At 34.4% G+C, this 15,356-nt stretch overlaps 1 protein-coding gene across 1 annotated transcript; it reads left to right on the forward strand.

Annotated features, from left to right (window-relative positions):
- The first annotated feature begins 12,847 nt into the window (after positions 1 to 12,847).
- LOC149163298 (uncharacterized) lies at positions 12,848 to 13,729 on the forward strand. Its single transcript, XM_089430708.1, has one exon. The coding sequence runs from the start codon at positions 12,970 to 12,972 to the stop codon at positions 13,558 to 13,560; it is 591 nt and encodes a 196-aa protein (XP_089286834.1). The 5' UTR covers positions 12,848 to 12,969; the 3' UTR covers positions 13,561 to 13,729.
- The last annotated feature ends 1,627 nt before the right edge of the window (positions 13,730 to 15,356 follow it).

The raw sequence follows: 15,356 nt of genomic DNA on the forward strand, positions 1-15,356 counted from the left end.
CTAAGTTGTTGTTATTGTTATTTATTTTGTTGTTACTTGATTCGTCGCATTTGTTGGGCCTTGTATTTTGTGAATGTTCAGTATTGGTTAGGAAACATGTGGCCTGTACAAACTTTTCAACATAACCTTGAAGTAATTAAGGAACCTCGGATTGACAATTAAATGTGGAAGGGATTGAATCTATAACCCATATTTGAATGCCAACACCACCCTCCTATTTATCTTTGTGGTTAATTCCACAACTTGACGTCACATTCACTCTATACATATAAGAGGGATACACACTATATGATTACATGTACTACCACATTAATCTATTTAGGTTTGACTAAAAAGGGCTTACAAAACATGAAAAGAAATTAACTTTTACAATTTAGACCAAAATGGTTAGACCGTCTAGTACAACTGATCATGCACACCCTATAGAATTACATCATTTGATATCAAATACAACAAGCTTTAAAAGCATGATATTTTTCATGCGTGAAATATAGCCAAAATAAAAATTTTCAAATAATATTTTGAAATTCACAAATATTTTATATTATTTAAATATCTCATACTTTTTTGTTTTTTTTTTTTTAACTTCATTATTATTTTTTAGGTATAAATAGACATGCTATATATCATAGGGAATCATATTCACCCATTTTTGAAGCATACACAAAAATTTTAGAATCATATTCATCTATTTTCCACATAAGGGGACATATTTTCACCATAGATAATTTTCAAACCCATGGTATTCATCCATGATATTTGATGTGATGAAACCTATGTAAATGTTACACATGGATAATTTTCAAGCCCATCTTATTAGGTGTCCCATGATATTATCCATATTATTGATGTGATGATGTCTATTTAAAATTTTGATAAACTCCACTGTTAGATATATAATTTCAATAATGTAATTATATTTAGAAGCGCATTTTCAATTTCAGTTTTGTATTTTTATTACTACAATGTTGCATTGAATTTATTTTACTTCAACAAACAATATTATTTCTCATTAGGATTTTTCTTAAATAAGCATTTTTATCTTTAATTGATTAATAAAGATGGACTTATATTTTTAAGGTCTCTAAACCATTATAAAATTTGTGCTAGAATAGATCCATTGTAACTCCAAATTTATCATGTGGAGAATTGAACCCCTCAAGTTGTAAACATTTCCTCAAGGTTTTCATTCTAAAAAGAGGTTTTCACCTTAAGGTATTTGATCCCTCTTGACACATGACAGATCTAGACCTATGATGGATATATGCTAGTTTATATATCTATATATCTATATCTATATATCTATATATATATATATATATATATATATATATATATATATATTGCTCCTTGTTAAATTCCTATTGAGAACAAATGACCTTACACATCTCCCTCATATTAAGCCACACAAAAAATGAAATTCTCTCTCTCTCTCTCTCTCTCTCTCTATATATATATATATATATATATATATTACATAATATAGATATTATAAAATACTGTATTTAAAGATAACAATATTTATAAAATCATTGTTATCTATAAATACAATATTTTATAATATCTATCTTATGTAATATATATATATATATATATTATGTTTTTTTGGTTGGGAAAAAGAGAATCATTATATTGTCATCAGCGAAATACATAGTACAAAAATAGGTTGCATGCCCCCATTAGCTTCACTACAGACAGGGGGGGAGCTAGGGGTGCCATAGATAATAGAAGATGCAACCAAATCATCAATATTTCCAACGTCACTAGCCTTACTTACAAAAATATGACAAAAAAGGCCAAGAACCTGAGGCAAAGATATCATAGAGGGTGGTGAGGCAGAAGACCAGGAAGGCCTGCGTGGAAGCCAACTCACTCATGAATATGGGAATCAATGTGCTCCACTCGGGCCTCTAGATCACACAAGAAATCATTGAGGCACCTCGGATTGGCACTGATACACTCAAGCAACTCTAGAGTTTCATTATGGAAGAATTGGATGTCATTAAAATCGGTCACCAATTTGTTTCGGTATTCATATGGATGATCTCTAATGATGTCCAGGTTGGCCTGGATGCCTCTCAATTGATCTGCAATAATTTCCAACAAGGCTAGAGCCTCTACTCTACCTGGAAAATGCTCATGAGGATGAGCTGCTGCATCTGAATGTTAAACATTGGTCGTATCCTCTTTAGCCAAGCTCAAAACACTATGTTGTCCTCGAGATTGTCCCTGATTCCCTCCATGGTGGGGCTACCCATGCTTCTGAGGTATGAATGGCCGCTCTCAAAAACCACCACCCAGAATGACCAGAGAGGGAAAAACCTCCCAAGAGGAGACAACCAATTTCATACACCTTATCTCCCATGAACGATGCCACATTTGACTCACTATGGCCTTACAACACTGACCAAGCCTAGCCTCTGAACGAAGTTGGAAATAAACCACACTGCTAAATATCCTAAATGATACTACATAATTATCAATGCAAAAGCATAACAGGGGAGAGCTAACCACAAGTCTCAGCCCCAAAACCATACAACCGCACACTCAGCGGCTCACTCAAATTTTCAATACATGACACCAAGAGATAATTAATCAAGGAATTATACATTGCCATATGACTAGAGACACACTCTCCTTTGCTGCCTTTTCCAAAGAGCCTGAGCATAAACAAGTGCGACCACAGACCCTAACTAATGTTGAGAGTGGTATCTTCAGAAATCCATTGTGGCCATCAATAGGGCCATTCCTCCCACAAGATAATGGGCAATGTCAAATTCCAAGCCACCACTAGCAACCGCACCAGAGGGAAAGACCTTAACCAAATAAAAATAAGAAGATGGAGATCACCGAGAACACACCAAACTAAATCAACCCTCTTGCGACAACTCCCAGGGTTCCACCATTCATACGCAACCTTAACATATCATAGAGGAATAAAACCTCTAGACGAGTCACTATCCCATATGAACGCACATCAGAACAACAGAGAAGCCACAGTGCAAGAGTCTGAACTCTCCACAAAGGGTTAGCTGCCCCATGGCCCTGACAAGCTCACTTGATCGTTAACTCTCTTGTCTGCCACCCAATACGTAGAGTCCATTGCCTAAGAAAAAAAAAATGTTATGCTATCACCACCACCGAATATAACAATCAGAGGCAGGTCTGGAAGGTTCGATCTACCGCTGATTCATCGCATCACTTTATGGTTTAGAATGATTACACCTACCACATGCCTCATGCTATGTACTCTGATGTGAGCCTGCCAAATGTTGATATAGCCCCACATTGAATTTTTTTCCTTGTTAATATTTTTGAATGGAGGTATCAAATCCACTTCAAGCACTAAAGGAATTACACATTTCCTTCATATCGAGCTATAAAAAGTGCCTTTTGGTGCAATAAGATATATATATATATATATATATATATATATATATATATATATATATATATATATATATATATATATATGATGATATTGAATTAATTTACTTTGATTTTTTGAAGAATGTGTTGTCTAAGTTGTTATTTATAATATTTTATATACAAGTACATGTATATTGGCTTATGTAATTATTATAGGGATTGAGATAATAAAAAGATATCAATATCCCACATTGAATTTTTTTCCTTGTTAATATTTTTGAATGGAGGTATCAACTCCACTTCAAGCACTAAAGGAATTACACATTTCCTTCATATCGAGCTATAAAAAGTGTCTATTGGTGCAATATATATATATATATATATATATATATAATTAATTTACTTTGATTTTTTTAAAGAATGTATTGTCTAAGAAATAATTTACTTTGATTTTTTTGAAGAATGTGTTGTCTAAGTTGTTATTTATAATATTTTATATACAAGTACATGTATATTGGCGTATGTAATTATTATAGGGATTGAGATAATAAAAAGATATCAATATATATTTATTGAGTAATCTTTCTTTATTTCTTACAATAGTATATTATATAATTTGTGATTACAAGTGTTCTAAATTGTGGTTACATATGTTTTCTCAATTTATAATTTATAATTTGTTTGAAGTTAACATAGGTTAGAAGGAATATACCACAATGTTGGAGACAATTTAAATGGCCAAATATATGGTTAGAAATTCATTTTCAATTTAGTTGAATATTTTTCTTATCATATTGCCCTGAGTATTAAGGATATTCATTACAACTATTAAAGTATATGTGTTTCATTTGTTAAGTGTCATGTCATTTTTGGGTGTTAATCCATAGGGAAAGACATGCATATTTGACTTAAGAAGATATCAATATATATCTTCTAAGTAAATTTTGTTTATTTTTTACCTTAATATATTATATAATTTGTGGTTATGTGCATTTTCTTAAAATATGATTTTTTGTAATATAGCTTGTGGTTCCATACATTTTTTCAACTTATGAATTCTTAATTTTATGGAATTTAATTCATGTTCGATAAAAATTTTATAGTCTTACATTGCATTGATTTTACTTGAATATACAATGTTCCTTTAGTCCTGCAAATGAGGGTTATGGTGGGGTAGCTTATGAAATTTGATTATTTCATGTTATTCATAGAAATTGTCCAAACCTATATTAATATTTTCAATTGAAATGTTCACATGTAAGTTTATAATGATAAACACTCATATAAGAAGTAAATTGCAATATAATATGCATACCAAATATACATCAAGAAAATTAAATGGTCATAAATATTCATTCAATGTAAATAATTTAATTGGAAAATTTGGCTTAAATGAATTTTTTCTACAAGAAATTATTCACAGAGTTAATACAGTTTTGCATAAAAAATTTAAATGATTCACCTAACTTAAAATGGTCATTGAATACAATATTCACCTTCCTTTATAAACTCTATAATAACTATCACATCTTAGAGTTTTCCTTGATTGAAAATACTTTACAATTTGCTCAACAAATTACACACCGATTTACATCTCATAGTCATGCATCATGTTGAACTTCTTTATGATGATGTCAAATGCATCTTTTATGGACTCCACCACTCTTAAACTCATTTAAGTTTAGTTCCAACTTTGACTTCATAATCACACACAAAGACTAGTGTAGGTTTTAACCCCGTACATAAATTACTTGCATACGAATTCTAAAACATAGAAAATAAAAAATACGAGAGCATAACGCATAAAACACATATACACAAAGATTTTACCCTAGATCCCAAAACCGGGACTACCAGCTTGATTTTCATTATATTTCTTTCAATGTTACAATACATATATATACATGCCGAAGCATCCAATACCATGGACCGAAAACCATAGGTAGGTTCGCCCAACCTAGTATAGGGTCCAATTTTTTTTTTCCCGGTGTGCTACCCCGAACCCCATAGAGGGGAGCTACCCGCCCCCCTCAAATTCCCCAGACAGGGGGGGATGCCGCCCCCCCGTGACCCCCTCACTGCGCAATCGGTGCAACGAGGGGGGGGGGGCTCTGCCCCCCCGGTTCACTACGTAGGTTAGTCGTGGAAAGAATATAACACAATCCAACATTCTCCCACTTGTTGTTTTTTTTGCACAGGGGGCCACAGGAGAGTTTAGTCATTTTTCCAGCCCTGAAATGCCCATTGTTTCTCTACACCAGGAGAACTTCTCAGAGCTCACAGATTTTGTCAATGCATCTGCAGTATTCTTCAAAGTGTCCACCTTTACCAGCAACACCTTTTAGTCTTCTATCATATCCCTCACAAAATGATATTGAACATCAATGTGCTTTGTCTTTGAATGATAAGCAGGGTTCTTTTCCAAGAAAATTGCACTTTGGTTGTCACAATCTATCCTTATAGCTCCCTGTACTAACCCCAGACTTGAACACAATTTCTGCAACCAAACTGCTTCCTTACTTGCATGAGTGGTTGCCATGTATTCTGCCTCTGTAGTTGATAGTGCCACTATAGATTGTTTCTTACTCATCCAAACTTGTAGATCTTCTCTGATCCAGATCTCTGGCCCAGTCTGCATCAACAAAACCATGAATATCCAACACTCTATCCAATCCTAGTCTTCCTTGGTAGCACAAACCATAATCACTAGTGCCATGAAAATACCTGAAAACCCGCTTCACTAATGTCTAGTGCTCCTTCCTTGGTTTTGACATAAACCTGCTCAATACTCCCACTGCATGTGCAATGTCTGGTCTAGTACATAACATTGCATACATCAGGCTACCGACTACACTTGCATATGGAACACGGGACATATCCTCTTCCTCTTCTTGTGTCCTAGGACACTGTTCAATAGATAACTTTACACCTACATGAATAGGAACCTTCACCGGTTTACTATCCTGCATATTAAACCTCTGTAGTATTGTCTCGACATACTTCCTTTGGTTTAACCAGAGCTTCCTCTTTGCCCGATCTCTTTTAATTTCCATGCCCAAAATATAGTTTGCAACACCAAGATCTTTCATGTAGAATTTGGAGGACAATTGGGTCTTCAAATCCTGGATAATTTCTTTGTCATTTCCAACCAGCAACATATCATCCACATACAAGACCAGATAAATAACACGGTCACCAATTAATTTAAAATACACACAGTGATATGCTTTGCTTCTGGTGAAGCCAAGTCTTCGTATAAATGTATCAAATTTCTGATACCACATCCTTGGTGACTGTTTTAAGCCATTCAAAGACTTCTTTAACTTGCATAACAATTCTTTCTTACCCTTCACTGCAAAGCCTTCAGGTTGCTTCATGTAGATCTCCTCTTCCAGATCCTCGTGAAGAAATGTTGTCTTCACATCCATCTGTTCTACCTCAAAATCAAAATCAGCAGCAACAGATAAAAGTAACCTAATAGAAGTTACCTTGGCAACAAGAGAAAAAATATCACCAAAATCAACTCCCGACACCTGGGAATAACCTTTTGCTACCAACCAAGCTTTGTATTTCTCCACCTTTCCTTCTGCATTTGTCTTCTTCTTGAACACCCATTTGTGCCAATGGGTTTCCTTCCAGCCGTCAACTCCACCAGATACCAAGCCTCATTTTTGTGTAAAGATGCCATTTTATCAACCATGGCCTCTTTCCAGAGTTTTCCATCCTCTGAATCTACTGCTTCCTTCACAGTTCTGGAATCATCATCAGTAATAGATAAAGCAAAATTTGAACAGAAAGCAGATGGACTATACCTTTCTGGCTGCCTTCTTTCTCGAATTGATCTTCTCACACCCGTAGTTTGTGGCTCTTCATCTTCTAATTCCTCCTCTGCTGTAGAGTTTGATTCTTCCTCCTTTAGCTCAAACTCTATCTTCTCAGGTTCTTTTGGTTGGACTTCATGTTTAATAACATCTTTCACCTCTCTAAACACCACATCTCGGCTGTACACAACCTTCCTTGTTGCTGGATTCCAAAGCTTATAACCCTTTAAACCATCCTTATACACAATAAAGATGCACTTTTCAGATTTACTATCCAACTTGGTTCGTTTCTGCTTTGGAACATGTACATATGCATCACATCCAAATACCCTCAAATGTGAAAGAGAGGGTTTATTACCAGTCCATATCTCTTGTGGAGTTTTATCCTCCAACGCTGATGAAGGTGATCTGTTGACCAGGTAACATGCTGTCTCAACCGCCTCTACCCAAAATTCTTGTCCTAACCCGACACCACTGAGCATGCTTCTTGCCCTTTCCATCAACGTCTTGTTCATTCTTTCTGCAACTCCATTTTGCTGAGGTGTATATGGAGTAGTATTTTGTCGTGCCATACCACACTTCTTACAGAATTCTTCAAATTCCTTACTGCAAAACTCTCCACTGTTATCTGTCCTCATCACCTTTATCTTCTTCTCTGTCTAGTTTTCCACCAGAGCCTTAAATTCTTTAAACCTGTCAAAGACTTTAGATTTCTTCTTAAGGAAATATATCCATGTATTCCTTGAGAAGTCATCTATAAATGGTACATAGTACATAGACTTACCTAGTGATGGAAGCTTCACAGGTCCAAACACATCACTGTGCACAAGCTCTAATATTTTTTTCGCCCTCTTACCACCAGAGGGGAAACTCACCTGATTCTGCTTCCCATATACACAATTTTCACAGAAATCAAAATCCAGAGAGCTATTACTCATACCTTCTACCATACCTTTACCATGAAGTACTCGAAGGCCCTTCTCTCCAATATGTCTAGGCCTTTGATGCCACAACATGATCTTCTCTCCAGAGACCACTAGATTTTCTGCTCCACTTTCAGAAACCACAGAATTGTTGCACCCATCAACAACAGTGCTACCTTGTAGCTTGTATAGAGTTCTAGTCCGAACTCCCCGCATCAATACCAATACCCCCCGAACCATCTTGCAGGTATCTTTCTCGAACACTGTTTTTACAACTGCATCATCCAACTTTCTTATAGAAATCATATTTCTGGTTAATGCAGGAATATGCAGATTACCTGGAAGTGTTCTAACTCTTCCACCTTGCAACTTCAACTTTACTATTCCGCGACTAACGATTCTAGCCTTCCTGTCATCCCCCAAGAAGACATCACCACCATTGTATTTCTCATACTCGCAGAACCACTCTCTATGGGGAGTGAAGTGAAAGGATGCACCTGAGTTAATCAACCATGCCTCATAATCTACATGTGTACTTGAAGAAGCCAAGTACACATCCCCAGCTTCATCTGAGGTGGTTTTCGCCTCTGTAGAAGAAACATCATCAGATCCATTTCCTTTTTCAGGAGCTTTAGATTTACAGTCCCTTTTGTAGTGCCCTTCCTTTCCACATTTACAGCACACCACCTTTACAAGTTTTCGGGGAGATTTATATCTCCCTCTAGATTTATATCTCCCACTCGATGACTTATTTTTTTTTCTATTCTGGGACTGTCCTCGTACAGAAAAGGATCACCATTCTAGCTCTCCATGTTTTTCCATCTCATCTCCTCCATCAGCAAGGATGAGACTATTTCATCAAACTGCAAGGCAGTTTCATTGCTACCTATTGCAATAACCAGACTATGCACGAATCTGGTAGAGAACACAACAAACTGATGCACTTATCTTCATCTAAAATTTTAATATCAACAGATGCTAACTGACTTACCACAGTATTAAATGCATTTAGATGCTCTGTCATCGAGTCTCCATCTTTCATCCTCAGGTTATACAGCTTTTTCCATAGGAGCAGTTTATTCACGAGAGACTTAGATTGGTACAAATTCCCTAACTTGTCCCACAAAGCCTTCACCATAGCTTCCCCTGATACATTCAGCAATACTGAATCTAAGACACATAATCGTATTGTGCTCTTTGCCTTCTGATCCAACTTCTTCCATTCTTCATCAAACAATTCCGTTGGTTTAGTACCCAGATCTACCGCGATCCACTGATCTTTATCCACCAACAGATCCTCCATCTTGAGTTTCCACAACTCAAAACTCTGACCATTAAATTTCTCGATCTCTATCTTTCCACTGCTCGTCATCTTCTTTAAACACCAGAATCAATCTCGCAGATCTCCCACTAAACAGGGTCTACCACAGGCCTGAACGAAACCCCTCAGCAACAAAGGCATCCCCTTGAAGCCAAAACAACTCTGATACCAAATGTAGGTTTTAACCCCATACATAAATTACCTGCATACGAATTCTAAAACATAGAAAATAAAAAATGCGAAAGCATAACACATAGAACACATATACACAGAGATTTTCCCCTGGATCCCAAAACCGGGACTACGAGCTTGATTTTTCATTATATTCCTTTCAATGTTACAATACATATATATACATGCCAAAGCATCCAATACCATGGACCAGAAACCATCACATCCAAAACCATAGACCGAAAACCATAGGTAGGTTCGCCTAACCTAATATAGGGTCCAATTTTTTTTTTCCCGGGGCGCTGCCCCAGACCCCGTAAAGGGTGGATAAGTAGGTTAGTCGTGGAAAGAATATAGCACAACCCAACAACTAGACCCACACTCTTCAGCTCCATCATAGAGATAAAATCATCACGTCGTGTCAATCCACTACGAATGAATCCATTCCAAAAGTGGTTCTTCTTGTTTTTATTAATCTTCAATTTGATAGATGATTTGAAATGGGTTCTTATGTCATGTTAAATAGTTTGGAATGTATCTTTCTTCTAGTCATATTTCTTTGTGGTGAATTAGTCCTCCCATTAGGTGCTCAAACTCGTCATGCATCGAATTGCATCTTGAATATGTGATCCTCCACCATTGCATCATCTTGGACACTGGTAATAAAAACTATTCCATGTGGCTACACACAACATGTAGCTTTCTTTCCAATCATGGATTGGTGAACTAAACATCTCTAGTATGACACCATCCCCCATGGCATCAACATCAAAGGTGTTTTCTTTATTTAAATGGAAAATTGTTTTTTTGTCTCCAACTCATGAATGAAAATATGGATCTTCTATCAGTGACGACTTTGTGATTGATACAGGTGGATATTGGTGGCCATCCACCTACTCTGTTGGTTCAAGGAAAATTTCTCGATCTTAGCAGTTTTTCTATAATTTTTTTAGTCATAAACTTCGAGGGCCATTTTAAGACCCTAAATGATGACTTTTTAATGTAGCAGATACTCAATCTATAGTCATAGGAAGAGCTTGGGTTAGACAAAATGTGTAATTCTTGACTAGAACTTTCCAACATGCTACTGAGCATGCCAAAAGGATATTGTATGCAAAAGTAATGACCATGGGAAGATGACGTACCAACGAACTACAAATGGGCCCCAAGCCTTTTAGAGTCTCATCTCTTGCAGTTAGGTTTTTGGATGTTTAGGGTTTCCTCATTGCTTTTGATATTAAAATGAGCCTTTTGGCCTCATTGCAAAGCACTCTAGTGAAGGTGTGTATGTCCCTTTGCCAGAGTGAGTTACAATGAGGCTAAAAGGTCCTTTTTAGCATCAAAAGCAATGAGGGAACCCTAAATATATGCGTCTTCAAAACTATGCTTTTTGCAACTTAGTATGAGGTAGCTATGTAATTCCTTCCATGTTCAAGATGAATTTGACATGTAGCAATTAAAAAATTATAAACAAAAATAAATTATTTTTGGCCATAAATAAAATATTGCAATGAACACCTTGAATAATATGATTTTATATGAACTTTATATACACATAAATATAAAGTAATTGAAAGCAAACAATTCTTATTATAGTGACTTCATACTTTTCATTAGGAGGGAGATATGTTATTATGTCAAGTAGGCATTGACAAATAACAATTAAAAAAATATTAATAACAAATAAATTATTTCTATGTAGGTCATAAATAAAATATTGAAATGCTCATTTAAGTAAAATATTTCAATATCAACTTCTCTAGCACATATCATTTTTTTTTCAAAACCACTTTAGTATGATGGATTCCCTTTATTTTTCAATATAAAATTGACAATATAACATGAAAAAATTAAAACTTATTTTAATGTTAACCATAAATAAAATATTCAAATAATATTTGTGGTAAAATAATTATACATCATCTTTATTTAATAATAATAATAATAATATAACTAATTCACGTAAGATAACTATGTCACTAATAATAATAATAATAATATAACTAATTCACGTAAGATAACTATGTCACATAAAAATAAATAATTAAAATCATTTTCATTTCTCATCATTCTCATCAATTATTAATCTAATATATATATTTTCTACTATAGTATCCATACATAATAAATTGCCAAATTAAAATAAAACAATAATAATTTAATTTAACCCTCACCAAATTTGCAATTTGTTACTCAAATGACGCCTCATCACACTAACATCGATCTGATTAATTCGATGGCGTAAACACATTGTTGATTGTTTTACATTCTCTGAACTTCATTTAATCGCCCACTCCCTGCACAATGTATGCATCTTAATTGCTTTTCCAATTGAATCACGGATTCAATTTATAGCTGTTCATTGTGCGGTCCACTCTCTAGATCGTGATCCGCCTTGACGACGTGTATTCTCTAATTAAGTAGCTGGAGTAATATTACAGTAATGGAATGGTTTTAGTCTAATTTTTTTGGATATTATGGTGTTGGAATTTTGTTCAAAATTTTGAGGTTAAATTTTGATTTGTGTTATTTAAACTGGGTTTTTGAGTATATATATGGATTCAGCACCCTGAAAATCTCTAAATCTTTAAGTCATTTGAATTGTGCACGAACTATCTATCAAATTTGTGATTTCAAAAAATTCTTACCAGATTTAAAAAAAATTAAACCAGAAAAACCCACCTAAAAAATTCCAAAAAACACCCTCAAAATAACTCTAAAAAATATTATCGATTTTTTTTTAAATTACAGGGACTGTCTTGCATGCAATGCAGGCTCTGTAAAAGCGTACGGACAACCGTTCCTTGAACCTGTTCAGCCACATACATCCACACACAGTACATCCATAATCTGAATCTTGTTCTAGTCAACCTTATAACATTTAAAATTCATACAGTTAAGACGTGGACCAAATTCACAATCATTTCCTTTTTTTGAAGTATATTATATATTTGAATTCATTGTTGTCATGATGCGGCAAAACCCTATAAAGAATGGATTAATAAAACCTGGGTAATTGCGTGTCACTCTAAGACCTAGTACAGCTCAATGTAGATGAGCTGACATTTCGTGCACAGGTTGTCCGTTTCGTGCCAAGCAAGTCTTTACGCGTAAACTTCGACTTATTTTCTTTTAGAGTAAACCGTGTACAGCTTGGACAACAAGGGAAGCTTCATCGACAAGTCTTACAGATCCTCCTTATTTAACGCTTCGTCCCTCACTTCATTTGGCAATTTGAGGATCAGCTACATACTACACACTGTTTCAATTCACAGGCACTGATCCTCCCCTGATAGTTGATATTCTTGGGTATTTGGCATTAATCGATTAGACTGTAATACACGTGAAGCAACTCATAAGAGCGATGGTGTTAGAAGAGGGAGCAAGTGCTCTGAGAAAGAAGAATCGACTGTGGAATAAGTTGAGGATCGCCATTTTCGTGATGAGAAGAGGACTGTTGAAGCGCAGGATATTGTTGCAGGAAGATTTGCAGGTATTGAGAAAGAGAGGATTTAAGGTTTTCGGCAAAAACTTGCAGTTGTTTCATCGACATCACATGACCGCATCTCCTCGCGGGTTTGGCCTTCACGACTACGAATTTTCGTGCTCCAACAGCCCTGCAAATTCACCATTACATTTCACAAAGAAAAAGCTTATCACTGCTCAGCACTATTTTTCTTGCATCCACCCTCAGACCGTTGAATCTCCTACTTTTGCCGCAGCTTCTTCGTTGGAGCAGATGAATGCCATCGAATCTTCTGAAGGGGAAAGCATCATGGAAACCTATCAGTTGGCTGATGGAGAGGAGTTGGATAGATCCACGACTGCAGAAGGAGCAGGGCAGGTAGATAGAGAAGCTGAGGAATTCATTGATAGGTTTTATAAACAAATCAAATTCCAGCGCCAAATTTCTGTGTTGCAGTACCAGGAGATGCTTGCCAGAGGAGCCAGTTAACTTGAGGAGTTATAACTATTTGTGTTAATAAAGTTCCATCTCTAAGTTTTTTTCTCAAACCGTTCGGCTGTAGAGGAATCCCATTTCAATGAGGATGATTAGGATTCTCAAATGTCATCGTAGATCCCATGTTTTAATTTATTCTTTGATAACGCGAATGCTTTAATTTTTTTTTTTTATTATGTTAATTAGCATTTATGGGTGTTTGGAATTGATTTGCAATTATTCTTAATTGTGTTTATAATTTATTCATTGTATTTATTTCATATTGGTGTTTGAAATCCATTTGCAAATAGTCTCATTTTTGTTCATAGTTCTATTATATGGATCACATTAATTGTGAGAAACTCCACATCCCCTACAATGATGGTTTTTTTTAATTTATTGGATGGAAGAACAACCTAAGAATCGCCCCAGTGGATTGGGATAGTTTAATTCCTCTCACTTTCATTTTTAACTTTTTCATATGAGATTGGAACCTAAAAACTTCTGAAATTTAAATCTCACTCAAACCAATTGATCTACATTTGATAGATTACATGGCATTGATGGTTGACTATTCTCTTTTATGAAATACTAAATATTAAAAATGTGAAGGTAACAAAACCATTTTAACCTAAAATCTAATTAAATGTATTAGTCAAAGGAATTGATCTACACTTAAAAGATAGATTGTGGTTTCCTTTATCTATTTCCTAAATACTAAACACTACCCGTATTTAATATATAAAAGTATTTAAAAATATTTCAATGTTGTATATAATAAAATATTCAATGTGATTTATGAATTAATATTGATGTATACCTAAAATTATATTAATAACAAAAAAGCCAATTTAATGTGATGTGATAAAATGTGTGGATACATATATATTATGTAAAATATTTTAATGTCAACTATATATATATATATCTATATATATATATTGATGAAAATAAGTTTTTGAAGTAGTCTTAGTGTTTTATAGTTTGGTCTTTTTTATGGGTATATTTTTTTTTGGTAAAAAATTAAACAATTTTTTTTTGGACTTACAAGTTTCAGTTATGTATTCTATATAGTATTAAAAATACAATTTAAACAATGAAAAATTACTAAAAGAAGTTTGCACCTAAATAAATTTGATCCCTCTAGGGTTATACTAGATTTGCCCTTAAGATGGATCTTTCCGTGCTCATGGTGGAGTTCGTAGACGCCCTCTTAAAATAAAAATAAATGTTATCTAAATAGAAAAAGATGCTTATATTAAAAACAAAAATGAAGACGCTATATTGAAGTATACATAAAAATATATTAGTAACACTAAAACCATTTTAATATGCAATGTTCCGATGTTTAGATGCACATGTTTTATAAATTATTTTAATGTCAACTATGTATATATTATATATTGTTTTATAAAAATTATGCATACATCATATAAAGCTATTCAAGAGAATATTTTTTATGGTTAAAAGTTTGAAGTGATCTTAGTGTTTTACAATTTGGTCTTTTGTAAGCATATGTTTTTTTTGTTGAAATCCAACAAAGATTTTTTTAGACTTAGAAGTTTAAGGTATGTACTATATATAACATTCAAAAATACAATTTAAGCAATGAAAAATTACACATTATATTTTGCACTCTAAAAGAAGTTTTCACATGCATAAATTTGATCCCTCTCAGCTCATATTAGGTCACCCTTAAGATTTATTTTTTTACAATACAATATGAGGGCCAAGAGTAATTTTGTCCATGCTCAAAGTGGAGTTGATACGTGCCTGTCTTAAAATAAAAATAAAATATTCTCTAAATAAAA

This window comes from Pinus tabuliformis, chromosome 5_1 (genome assembly GCF_031772625.1).
Source record: "Pinus tabuliformis cultivar Carrire ecotype Pingquan chromosome 5_1, CPIR1, whole genome shotgun sequence".
NCBI classification, from domain to species: Eukaryota; Viridiplantae; Streptophyta; class Pinopsida; order Pinales; family Pinaceae; genus Pinus; species Pinus tabuliformis.

Excerpts from the sequence above, each read along its gene's own strand:
- LOC149163298 (XM_089430708.1), top strand. The coding sequence starts at position 12,970 with ATGGTGTTAGAAGAGGGAGCAAGTGCTCTGAGAAAGAAGAATCGACTG.